Here is a 12,308-nt window from a genome sequence, read left to right on the forward strand (position 1 = left end):
ACTGTTGCAAAGTTTCACACAATGGCCGGAGTAGCAACTGCGCGCTGGGTGCGCGGTTGCCACAATATAAGGCAAGGACGAAAGGATCGAAAATTTTCGTCCCTTGTAGCCGCCCTAGTACTATCCATGTTTGAAAATATGGGTTCCCTAGGCTTCGCAACGGCACCCCATCGACGAAGAGCTGTATCAGTGTGTTTTCGATGGCACTGGCCGACGTCGATGGTTTCTCTTCCAGAATTGCCGCTTCTGTAATGAAAATGAAAGTATTGATGTGACATGATATTTGTCAAAAACTAGCAGTTCCCGACGCGTGTCGCTGCGCCTCATTTCATCCTTAATTTTTACAAAACTACACTGTGCAAAATTTCACGCGGATTGGTTCAGTAGTTTTGGAGAAAATGCGGTACACACAGACAAACAACCATTTTTATATATATAGATAAAGTTTCAGGCATACTTACTAACGTCACGGAACCAGTAGGCCGCAACCTTTTTGTTAGTATCAGCATCATAGATAACCGTGGGGTTAATTTCCCACGGCTTCCCGAACACCGTTATGGGATACTTCGGAACGCCCGGAAAACGACGACCCAATATGGACAACACCTCCTCCGTCAATTTTTTTGGCCCGGTTTTTTGCTGTCCTTGTTTCTTGAACAGCAGCAGCATTTCGCTTACTACCTCTGTCATTTTATTGCGCTGATCAGGTGGCAGGGCTGCTTCGGAACCTTATGGTTTGGATGAATGTTTTTCTCTTTATAACAGAAAATTACTCATAACAATTTACAAAATAAACAGTAACATTTCATCGTCAAATTATTGCTCTTCAACTGGACACAATTTAGAAGCACCTTATACAAAAACCAACATTCTACGAAACGTTTTTCTGTCTACGCTTCGTTACGGAAACCCTTCGTGTGGCACGCTACTGGCTGCTGTCAAACGTCAAGTTGAAAACCGAGCAAGCAAAAGAAGCATTTTTTTTCTGGGAGGAGTGCTTGTGTTTCGGACCTGCTCGGAAATCGGAAACCATCCCAGAAGTTCTGTACTAGTCGCCCCTTTTGGTCAATTTGCTGGCATATATGCCGCAGATACTTAAGGTTGCACAGTGAGCCCACAGTGCGCAACAATGAGCACGCCACAACCGGAGGCAAACACAGCACAAACCAAAGCAAACGAAATGCCCACCGCCGCCGCCGCCAAGAGTGGTGACGGTGAAGCAGGAGAGAAGGCGGATGCCGGGACATCGTCGCCGGAGGATGGTAAAGCTATATTGTTTTCTTTTCTGTTCACATTGCTTGATTTTGCTTGGTAGTTCGGCTGTCGATTATTAGTATCGGTTCTGTTGATATCGTGCCCTGAGGCGGTGCTAGTTGGCTAATAATCTGTCCATGTTTGCCTGGGCAAACATTGCCGGCATCCTGGTTTGCAAGCCGTTCCGTAAAACAAAACAGTTCACACAACAATCCAACATTTTACCGGACGAAGGCACTGCGTAAAACTGGTCCCATGTTTTATTTCATTTCTGTCACCACCGTGCGAATAAAATAATACTGCACCGATTCGGACAATCGGTTTTACCACACGCGGCGCGAAGTGTTTCCGGTTTTCAGTTGTTCAGTCTCGAAATGAATTCTTAGAAATGAGACCGCCTAGACTCTGGAAAAATGATGGGTGAGTGTGACCTTTTCATATTGTTTTCTACGAATTTGGACGCCCTTTCAGAAACAAGACCGATTCGATTAGCAAATAACGGCTTGCTTTGCTTCTTGCTTTGTTTTTTTCAGCACAACTAGAGCCACCGTCAGCGAAACGTAGTAAGCGTACCGATTCGAACACAGAACTTGTCTCGATTAACGGCTGCTTCTTCGAGGACAGTTTTCGTGAGCAATTTAAGCAAGCGTGGCGTAACGGAGCACCAATGCGAAGCGCAAACGCGCTGCTCAAACAAAAACCCTTCCAGCTGGCGGTGTTGACAAATTTTCTCGAGGAAGACCCCGAACGGGCCGACCGGACAAAGCGGCTGGAGGCAGAATTTAGCACGCTCGAGTGGAAACGGAAGCAGATGGATTTGTACGAGTTTTACCAAACGAGCGATCTGTGTAGCTTACGGAGCGCCTATCTGCAGGCATTCTACACCGTGCTGAAGGAGCAAATGATGCCACTGGTGGAGGAGCTGACGGGCATCAGGCTGACGCACGTGTCCGCTTCCTGTTCGATGTACAACGCGGGCGACTATCTGCTCGTGCACGACGATCTGCTCTCCGATCGCCGGATAGCGTACGTGTATTACTTGAGCCCGTGGGACAGCCACCGGGAGTGGCGCGAAACGGACGGTGGTGCCCTGGAGCTGTTCACGGCAGACCAAAACACACTGCCCGTGTTTCCGGTGATGGACAAAATATTTCCCCGCAACAACCAGTTGGTGCTGTTCCGGGTTTGTGAGAAATCCTTCCACCAGGTCGGCGAAGTGACCACGTTTGACTTTCCCCGGCTCACCATCAACGGATGGTTCCATGGTGCCAAATCGGAACCGAATGTTGGTGCCGGGTGCCCTACCGACCCGAACAGCGTCCCATCCATCATCGTCGACACGCATTACTTTGGCCCTCAAAACATCGACCCGCTCGATCTGGCGTCGTGGATCAACGACGTGTACCTCTTGGACGAGGTAAAGCATAACGTGCAGAAAAAGGTTGAGATGTTCTCCGAAGTGTCACTCGAACAATTTCTCATTCCCGGCCGCTTCGACGCACTGCTCGACAGCTTGCGCAACGGCACGGAAGCACTAGAGTGGACGATCAAGGGCCCGGCGCATCTGCGCAAGTACGAAGTGCTCAACTTCAAATCCCTACCAAAGGCGTCTCCGTTGGCCGAGCTGTACGATCTGTTCACAAGCCGCGCGATCTTTCGCTTGATGTACGAATACACCGAACTGGATCTGCACGGGAAGAAGGCCAAGACGCCCAAATGTGCCATTGAACTGCAGCGCTGGGAGCGCGGTTGTTACACCGTGCTGGGCGATTCGTCCACTTATGCCGACAGCACACTCGATATTACATTCTACCTAAACGCGCAGGAAAACGTCGGTGTCATTACGTATCTGGTGCCGGAAGCAGGCGATCAGCAACCAAACAGTAAAACGGTCAGCGACCAGCCGTCGTCTTCTTCATCGGCGTACGCCGAATGCTACGACGAGGATCCCGTACTGCTGACGTTACTGCCAAAGGACAATGTGCTGAATGTGGTTTACCGTGCGGAAGGAACAACAAAGTTTACCAAATACGTCTCTCGAAATACCTGCCTGGAGCGGGCTGCCGATGGGGAAGGCCACCCCTATACGTACATTCTGGCGTGTAGCTACAAGGAGTAGGACCAGAACGGGTCGAGGGTTCGCGGGCTGTGGGAGTACAAAAGAGGGTGTACAATAAAGAGGCCCAACGAAAGCTACCATTACGAATGCGTTTGTTTTTTTTCGGTCTCCTAATAAAGAAAGCTTTCCATTTTGTGCAGTCTTTTGCGTTTGATACCTGTTTAACAATGTCGCTTGCTCTTGCAGATTCCATTCACATATACGCAACGATCGCGTTTATCGTTATAATCATCCTGATCGGTGTTCCCATGTGGTGGAAAACGACCGAGGTTTACAGGTACATACGACGACGGCGGTCCTTTTCATGCTTCTATTTAATTCCGTTCCGTTTCGTTTCGGTCCAGGGTTTCCCTTCCGTACGCTGAAATACAGGCGCTGAGTGATGCACCCATCAAGACTGCGTTCCGGTTGGGGCTATACTGCAAGTCGCCCGAACGTCGGGACATAATGGCATTTGAATTGCGCAAGAAATTTGAACACAACTGTAAGCTGCCCGTGTGCGACCAAAACTGCAGTATCCGTAACCGTCCGTGACCTTTTTCGATTTTCAGTTGCATTCGAACTGGAACTGCTTGAACTATCCTTGGACCCGGAAAGAGCGGCGGCCATGAAAACGCCGGCAATGCTCGAAGCGGAGCTGTTGAAACGCTATCCGGCTTCGGTGGGCGATTTCTTGCTGATCGAGTGGAATAAGCTGGATGACGACGTACTGGTTACCACGGAACGAACCGCCTTCATATCGGAAAGCGCAAGTATGTTGACGGGTGGCGGTGGAATGAGATTCTGAGTCGTTAATAAGCACCATCCGGATTTCTTTCCCACTGCGACAGCATCCCTGAAAACCTATCAGGTACTCTCGTCGTGGATTTTGCAGGAGTACAAGCTGAAAGCGATCCTTGGTTCGCGCGACGTCCAGCAAACGACCAAGGGCCGACAGTTGCGGCTTAACTCGGCACCGCTTCAACCACAATACGAAGTGTTGATAACTGTGCTAAACCCTCGCCCCGATTTGCAGAAAGTGCACTGGAATCCACGTGCCGCGGCCGAGAGTACGTCTGTTGCCGGTCGAGATTTTACCGTTTCAAATTCTCAAATTCACATCCTGTTCTAGATTATATTTCACCGTTTTTGAACGAACTGGCCGGTATAACCAACTTTACCATCAAAACGCAGTGGATCTATCAGGTCGGTATCGATGGACCCGGTGTGCAACCGAAGCAAGTGCCGGATAGCTCGAAGCTAGGGCGCCACTATGCGTTAGGCGAGGACAGTCTGCCGCATATTATAACGTCGCTCGAGAAAAAGTTGGGAACGCAAATTACCGACCATCCCTGCATTCACTTCGTCGTGTACGTGGCCCCGTGTAGCCAGGCACCGCTTAAAATCTACCACAAGGATGGCCAGCGTGCGTCCCCGAACAGTGGCAATGTTGAAGCGTTCACGTCGGCCAAATGGGGTGGCATCATGTTTGCGAGTCCGGCAGAGGCAACCTGCGTGCGGTACATGGAGGAAGAGCAGTTCTCCGACGTGTACCTTCACGCGCAGGACCTTATGCCCGTGCTGCTGTATCAGTTGCGCAAAATATTTGATCTGGAAAACAATACACCCCTTCTCGATACGGCGCTTGTACCGTGCGATCGGATCGAACCGCGCGTGTGGGAAGTTGATACGTTCCTTCGCACCAACACAATCTATTTGGTGCACTCGGCCACAACCACCCTACAATCGCTCATCCAACTTCTCGGCGGCATCGAGTACATCGTGATCAACGATGAAGTTGGGGCGGCCATTCAAAACGCCTACCGGAAGGTGGTGGACGCTAAACGGCGGCTTGCGGAAGGTAATTTGCAACAAGCGGCGCTACTGGCACGGGAAGCTTACACATCCGCGGAAAGGGCGTTCTTCGATCCGAGCCTGCTGGCGCTACTGTACTTTCCGAACGAGCAGAAGTACGCCATCTACATTCCCCTGTTCCTGCCCATCATGATACCGGTTGTGTTTTCGTTCAACACGATCGTGAAGTACATTCGCAAGCGCAAAGCGGCCGGTGCGGCTCATCTACCTAAGCCAAAGGAAGAATAAACCAACATTCTGCACACAGTACTAAGTAAGGTTTTTATTACATTACTCCGAAATCGAGCATCGTGTGGTAGAACTTTCGTGAATAGTCTGCTCACTTTCGCTTTGTGCTGGACAGTATGTTCAAGTTTTTGCCCTTAGTCACTTCTTTCGCCTCCTGCAGACCGAGCTGGTAGGATTGATCGAATATTTTCTTCACCTCCGCCAGCAGCCCGTTGGTCGAGAGGGCTCCCATTTCTGTAACAAAGATCGCAGAAGTTTTACGATTATCAGTCGTTGGAATGACCACTTTCCGACTTACGATAAATGGCGTTCATGTCGTCCTGGGTGAGTCCTTTCGTCCACTGCGGCACAGCATCGGTAGTGTCTGTGGGAAGAATGAGAACTAGATTGTAGTAAAGTTCTTTTCGAGCCCATCAATAAACGCACCTTTCGTTTGCCAATAGTCGGACGATTCTTCCGGTTCGAAAGAGTCCATTCCCAGAAAGCTGCTAGACTCCAGGTCTACTAGTGAAAAACAAACAAACGCTAAAGCACTGTTTCGTTTGCTGAAAGATCATCGTTTTACCATTGCTTACCATTGTTATACTTGGAAGACATGATGCTACGGTCTTCGACTGTGAACAATAGAGTTTGCGTTTGTTTAAAAACGACCGTCTTCTTTGATTGCGACTCGGCTTGAATGTTTCACGAAAAAAACATCTAGTTGCTGAGCTTCTGTCAAACGCAAACGTCAAACGCTGCTGTCACAATTGTTGTTCTGGTTGTTGTGCTTTGGAGGGGGACAAAGCCAAACGAAGCAGCTGGTTTTCGTTGCACAAACCAGTGTTGTGCGGGAAGTGCGACTGGCACGAAATGTAAGAGCAGTGGACGCGGAAAACCTTGGCGAAAACCTTCAACTGGTCACGGGCATCGGCACCCGATCGGAAGCGTGAAGTTTGTTCAAATTGCCTTCTCTCGCTCGCGGCGCAGGGCTTCCATTCTGTACGGTTTCTGTTAACGCAATTTCTTCTCTTCCTCGGATCGTCGTATCCAGTCGTACCGGAACTGCATGTATCGCCGCGTGTGTGACAATGGATAAAGATCACGAAGTTTTGCTCAACGCGTTCGTGATAGCCAAGAAGCGGTACCGTGTAATCTACAACACCGGAATCCTGGTGTGGGAAGAGGAGTCTTCGAAGAAAGGTAATTAGCGACTGACGGGCACGTAAAAGAGGGGCGACAGTGTTTGCGGATACGTTGGCCTTGACCTTAACGTGGGCGAGATAAAAACAAAACTTAACCAGGAAGTAGGACGCTGAAAGCATCGCTCTTGGACGTGAAAGTGAATTTTGGTGCAAATTTAGCAAACATGACCCTTCCAGTAACCGTGGTATTCTATGACTTTGCGCCAAACGAAGACCGCCATAAATTCTTCGATTAGCGCTTTTTCAAGGCATTAGCGGGTGGCCCTCCGTATCTTATCATGTAATCGCCCCTATTCCGAACTCGTTCTAATCGATACCGTGCGTGGTTCTGTGTTTTTCCCCTATTCCACCGTCGACAGCAAAAGTTACGGTTCCGATAACGGATGTTTTATCGGTGATCCTATCGAAGCACGCCAACGGGCGCCAGTCGTTGAAGCGCAGCAAACCGCCAGCGTCAGCAAGATCCAAACCCCACGATGCCCACGACGGTAGCCTGGACAGCGATCGCATCCCCGTGCTGTCCAGTTCGCTCTCGTCCACCACCACCAACACGCTAGCAACGAACAGCCAGAGCGAGAACCGTGGTAAGCAACTACTAGCACTAGGCCAAGCGCGTGTAATGAGTCTCTTTAGAAGGCGAGAGCTCAGGGCGCCCCTCCAACGTCCCGTGCGGCGCACGTTTCGTTTCGCCGTTTCAATGACCTCCCCGAAAAGACCGGCAAGACCGGCTGCTCAAGGGTACTGGCTGAAGCCGCGGCTTATGATTACATCACGGTTCAGAATGATTTGCACAAACAGCACAATTTGTGCATTGCGGAGCGCGCTGTACACAGACACAAAGTGACCCCCACTTTACTCGTTTGAAAGGGCGCACTGGGGATTTCTAAGACTGTGTGGATTGATGGCAAGAGCGTGGCGTAGGCAATTGCTTGTTGCCTTGCCTTTGTGTAGATATTAATCATTATTAATTTAATTTTCAACTCATCCGCCTTAATGGGGTAAGATGTTCGTCAATTTGAACATTTTATGCTCATTTCTTCGAAGCAGATGAAGAGTTTTTCATATTATTCAAGGGTTTTTTAGCATATTCCTGTTTTATACGGATTTTTTTCGGCATGCTTTTTAATCCTGCTGTCAATAGGTTCCCTAGCAACCGAAGGCCGGCCGGCAATCAAGAGGAGTTAAGTGAATAATTTGGTTGCCATTTACTTCCAGGCAGCCCCGATGAACTGTCCGACCGCCACGAGCATAGCTTCTACGATAGTATACGTAGCGCCAGTGGCAACTATTTGATCATCCACTACGCCACCTTGGTCTGCACCAAAACATGCCGATGGCGCGTAAAATCCGTTGCGCTGCACAACACCGAACAGCGTATCGTGGACAATTGGTACACTCGGCTTTCGGCCGATCTACGAGGTAGTTATCGTTGTTAAGAACGTACCCCCCCCAGCTTGCTGCGATGTTCGCGGCTAGGATGAGTTAAACGATGACTCCTGTTTTGTAGATCAAAATCGACCAAAGAATTTGCTCCTGTTTTTGAACCCGTACGGTGGCAAGAAGAACGCTCTCTCGTTATACGAGCGGTACGCAAAGCCGCTCTTCCGGTTGGCCGAAGTTGACATTAATCTGATCATAACGCAGCGGGCGCAACAGATCTTCGACATTGTCACGTCGAAGAGCATCGCACTGGAGAGCTACGATGGGCTGGTGTGCTGCGGTGGCGATGGCACCGTGGCCGAACTTTTCAACGGCCTCGTCAATCGTACGATGACGGATTTAGGTATGTAGGGTGTAACGCATGGTACACGGTAGACTGTTGGGTAACTAACCCCTTTCTTCGTAGGGCTTGACGTGAAACATCCGCCGTACCTGCCGAAACCAAACATTCCGATTGGAGTCATTCCTGCCGGCAGTACGGATACGGTTGCGTACTGCCTAAACGGCACCACCGACATCAAAACTTCCATCATTCACATCATCCTGGGGCAGCACAGCGGGCTGGACATTGCCGCAGTGTACGACGCGTCAACCGTGAAGGAAGCGGATCCGACCGATCGCTCCACAAAACCGCGACCGCAGCTGCTGAAACTGTACGCTAGTGTCCTTTCGTACGGATACCTGGGCGATATTGCGTACGACAGTGAAAAGTATCGCTGGATGGGACCGAAGCGTTACGAATACTCCGGTAGGTTCGGTGTTTCGGTAACAGAAAAGGATTGCTATCCATTTTCCACAATATACTGATGCCTCCGCAACGAATCTTTATTCACAAAATCATTTCATTTCCGTAGGTTTTAAAAAATTCATGCGCAACCGAGGTTACAATGGAGAAATTGTAGTCCACGTCGACCGGAACGGCAAGCACGATCCGGACGATGGTGTCCGGTGCGTGGAAAAGTGTTCGCGCTGTTATGGTAGCGTGTTCGGGTTGCCCGACGGTAACACTGGCAACGGTAGCGGTAGCGGCAGTGCCAGCCAACAAACTAGCGAAGCGATCGTGATAAACGGGAAGTTCCTTATGGTGAACGGTGCCAACATTTCCTGCTCTTGCGAGCGAAGTCCGCAAGGCTTTTCACCCTTCTGCCACGTGGGTGACGGTATGCTAGATTTGGTCATCGTGCGCCACACGTCGTTCTTCAACAACCTTCGCCTTCTGCTGACGATGACGTCGAAAAGGAAGAAAATTGTTCGTATCCGCTCCTGTGTTCTCCATCCTTCTTTGCTGTTAGTGAATATAAGATTTTGACGAAGGACGTTGTGGTTTTCTGCCCATTTCCATTTCCTAGAGTGACTTGCCGTTCGTGGAAATCTATCGCACGAAAGAGTTTCGCTTCACAGCGCCACAGGCAGAATCGGTCGGCGTTTCAAGGTGGAACTGCGACGGAGAAGTGATGATCGAAACGAACATCATCGTTGAGTGAGTGTCTCGAGGATCCGTTTTGTTTCTTCTAAACTTACACGATTCTGCATTCTAACTTCACCAAACAGGTCCAACTGTCAATTGGTAAACGTGTTCCGACGAGGAATCATGGCGGGCACGGGACAAACCGCTGGTGGAAGACCTGGCGAGCAGAGCACGACGACATCCGATGCCTTACCGATCGATGATAAAGGGTCTAGCTGCTTTGGGTTATGCAAATAATTTGCATATGGCGCAGCATTAGCCATTTCTGTTATTTTAGTATTTTCCCTTACAACACTTTAAGTGGGGTCTGTGGTTGGTTGGTGGTTAGGTGTGAGGATTACAACTAATTTTTGTTTTTGTACATATCATTCCCTTGCATTGGTATGCCCCGGCCGTTTTTAATTCTCCCTAGTTCCTTCTACTCAAACTGCATCGTGAACGACTAACTGTGATTATATCTTTACATATACATATATATACTTTTTAGAAGCTTTCTTTTACTACTGCAATTAGGAACAACAAAATTTTTGCATGACCGCGCATCCACGTGTGATGCTGCCGAACAACCAAACCCTTTACTGAAGGGGTTTAGTGCAATCTTTGAGTTAAAATTCGTTTCTAGCTAGCGATTCGGCCATTGCAATTAAGGTTGTGTCTGAAATGGGACAATATCAAAAAGGTGAAAAGTATTGCTCAACAAAGGAAGCTGTTTGATGGTAGAGTGGCAATCATCTTTCCGTTGGTATGGCAACTAACCAAAGTAGATTCAGTATATTCAGTGCAAAACAAGCAACGCATCCCGTATTAGCGACAGTATTTGATGGAAATGTGCCCGTTAGTGAAGCTTTAGCTAATCTTGAAGCGGTTATGTTCTATTCCTATTTTGTTCAGCCAACTCTGGCCTCAGTGACTCTTATACTTGCGCTTTGGGCGATTTGGATTTGATTAGAACACTGCCGAGACCACAGGCAAGAGAAAGCAATAATCGATAGATGAGTCACAACGAGACACAGTGTGCCTCGACATGACGCAACGGTGAAATTCACTAAAACACGTGTAAGAATCCCTGCACCTGAAAAAGACGCCATATCCCCGATAAGCGATTTATGGGCGAGATGATCGAAATGCGAGACGATTTTATTCGCCAGTCTGTAGGATTTAAAATTTGGCCTTTAAACAATGACACAGAAGCGCGCGCCCAAACAATAACAAACAACACATTCCGAACATTCGACATAAACGGTAGGCATTTTTTCTTTTATTACATCAGCTATTGAGAGAGTGGATAGTAAGTTCTCTCTGCTTTCTTGGAATTGATTCGGGCATCAATCGAAGCAATAATTGACTATTAGAATTAAGGTATTTTGTAGGAAAACTAAAATTGTATGCAGCTAGGTGAGGTGGTACACGACGAAACAAATTTTGTGATCAACACTGGTTCCGGAGGCTCAATTTACTACTCGCCAAATAGGGACGGACAGGACAGCTGATAGACATGTGAGAATCGTAAACTTTTTGTAAAGGTTCACGGTCAACGATAGCTTATTCGATAGTATTGTAGATGACGGTTAATAGAAAACGTGACGTTAAATGCTGGAAGTTGAATTGATTCTTTTACAACTTGATGACAATACATTTAATGTCGAGCACTCGCCAAGTACTAAAAAAAGGAACGGTCAGTTGGAAGCTGAGTAAAAACTCGTGTTTTTTTCTTCGCCTTGGAATGGAACGGAGAACAGCGCCGCGCGCAGGACGTGCTGCGCCAAGAGCGTATGGCTACCGTTCGAATGGACTGTTTTCCATCGTTATATTTATTATACGAAACAATGCATACAAGTTATGAGCGGTACACCGGCGTCTTAATAATAAGAAAAGAAATATTCCTCTCCTACAGGTCACCACCTCGCGATTATCATCACTTTTTGGCCAGCTCGTTCGACAGCCAGTCTAAGCCTTCGTACAAACCGTGGCCTTGCGTAGCGCAGGTCGCTTGAATGTACCACTGCAACAGAGTAAACGGGCAAGGCAAGGGGTTAGTGGTGGGAGACGATCATCATCCGGCGACGGTGCGCCACTCACGTGTCTGTTCCGTAGCTGATTGAGGTGCAGTTTGTCGGTCAGTTCGGCGGCGGTCATTGCGTTCGGCAGATCTTGTTTGTTGGCGAACACGAGCAGCACCGCGTCCCGCAGCTCGTCCTCCTGTAGCATGCTGTGCAGCTCCTTTTCCGCCTCGACAATTCGCTCGCGGTCGTTCGAGTCCACTACGAAAATCAGACCCTGCGTGTTCTGGAAGTAGTGGCGCCAGAGCGGCCGAATCTTGTCCTGACCGCCAACGTCCCAGACGGTGAAGCAGATGTTCTTGTACTCGACCGTTTCAACGTTGAACCCAATCGTCGGGATGGTGGTTACGATTTCGCCCAGCTTCAACTTGTACAGAATCGTGGTCTTACCGGCCGCATCCAGTCCGACTGTGAAGCAGAAAGAAGGACAATTTCACAGTGCGTTACATCCCCGGAAACACGTCACGGACTTACCCATCAGGATGCGCATTTGTTTTTTCCCGAACAGTCTGGTTAACACACTTGAAATTGTCAATCCCATTTTGCTGGCGTGTGGTTTTGTTCACAACGTTGTTATGGCGTACGAGTTGTTACTTGACGTGCCCGGATTCTGACCTAAAAAAAGAACAAGATGGCACGATAAGAGGAAGAACATTCAAAACATCCATTATTTGTCGAGTGAGTCAGACAGCCAGAGACCG

The 12,308-nt window shown here is 48.8% G+C and overlaps 4 protein-coding genes across 8 annotated transcripts; 2 read left to right on the forward strand and 2 right to left on the reverse strand.

Moving 5' to 3' along the window:
- Positions 1-995: 995 nt before the first annotated feature.
- LOC128269646 (prolyl 3-hydroxylase sudestada1-like) lies at positions 996-5,467 on the forward strand. Of its 3 annotated transcripts, XM_053007021.1 has the most exons (6): positions 996-1,262; positions 3,560-3,650; positions 3,718-3,857; positions 3,925-4,125; positions 4,204-4,422; positions 4,485-5,467. In XM_053007021.1, exons 1-6 carry the CDS (start codon positions 1,130-1,132, stop codon positions 5,453-5,455), a joined length of 1,755 nt encoding a protein of 584 aa, XP_052862981.1. In that variant the 5' UTR covers positions 996-1,129; the 3' UTR covers positions 5,456-5,467. The 3 variants fall into 3 exon arrangements, with proteins under 3 accessions (XP_052862981.1, XP_052862984.1, XP_052862983.1); XM_053007024.1 differs by lacking the exon at positions 3,560-3,650; XM_053007023.1 differs by lacking the exons at positions 3,560-3,650; positions 3,718-3,857; positions 3,925-4,125; positions 4,204-4,422; positions 4,485-5,467 and adding an exon at positions 1,788-3,401.
- A 1-nt stretch (position 5,468) lies between these two features.
- Positions 5,469-6,172, reverse strand: LOC128269647 (protein lin-52 homolog). 2 transcript variants are annotated; one of them, XM_053007026.1, is made up of 4 exons: positions 6,031-6,172; positions 5,882-5,956; positions 5,754-5,819; positions 5,469-5,689 (listed from the first exon to the last, which is right to left on the reverse strand). In XM_053007026.1, the coding sequence occupies exons 1-4, from the start codon at positions 6,050-6,052 to the stop codon at positions 5,547-5,549; spliced, it is 306 nt and encodes a 101-aa protein (XP_052862986.1). In that variant the 5' UTR covers positions 6,053-6,172; the 3' UTR covers positions 5,469-5,546. The 2 variants fall into 2 exon arrangements, with proteins under 2 accessions (XP_052862986.1, XP_052862985.1); XM_053007025.1 differs by having other exon boundaries at positions 5,882-5,959; positions 6,031-6,135.
- A 120-nt stretch (positions 6,173-6,292) lies between these two features.
- On the forward strand, positions 6,293-11,132 carry LOC128271858 (ceramide kinase). Of its 2 annotated transcripts, XM_053009524.1 has the most exons (9): positions 6,293-6,388; positions 6,489-6,637; positions 6,999-7,223; positions 7,855-8,058; positions 8,147-8,422; positions 8,486-8,827; positions 8,934-9,328; positions 9,429-9,559; positions 9,631-11,132. In XM_053009524.1, the coding sequence occupies exons 2-9, from the start codon at positions 6,526-6,528 to the stop codon at positions 9,782-9,784; spliced, it is 1,839 nt and encodes a 612-aa protein (XP_052865484.1). In that variant the 5' UTR covers positions 6,293-6,388; positions 6,489-6,525; the 3' UTR covers positions 9,785-11,132. The 2 variants fall into 2 exon arrangements, with proteins under 2 accessions (XP_052865484.1, XP_052865485.1); XM_053009525.1 differs by lacking the exon at positions 6,293-6,388 and having other exon boundaries at positions 6,427-6,637.
- A 208-nt stretch (positions 11,133-11,340) lies between these two features.
- LOC128271866 (ADP-ribosylation factor 2) lies at positions 11,341-12,218 on the reverse strand. The gene is made up of 3 exons (XM_053009533.1): positions 12,082-12,218; positions 11,627-12,015; positions 11,341-11,549 (listed from the first exon to the last, which is right to left on the reverse strand). The coding sequence occupies exons 1-3, from the start codon at positions 12,146-12,148 to the stop codon at positions 11,463-11,465; spliced, it is 543 nt and encodes a 180-aa protein (XP_052865493.1). The 5' UTR covers positions 12,149-12,218; the 3' UTR covers positions 11,341-11,462.
- Between the last annotated feature and the right edge of the window lie 90 nt (positions 12,219-12,308).

This window comes from Anopheles cruzii, chromosome 3 (assembly GCF_943734635.1).
Source record: "Anopheles cruzii chromosome 3, idAnoCruzAS_RS32_06, whole genome shotgun sequence".
Lineage (NCBI taxonomy): Eukaryota > Metazoa > Arthropoda > Insecta > Diptera > Culicidae > Anopheles > Anopheles cruzii.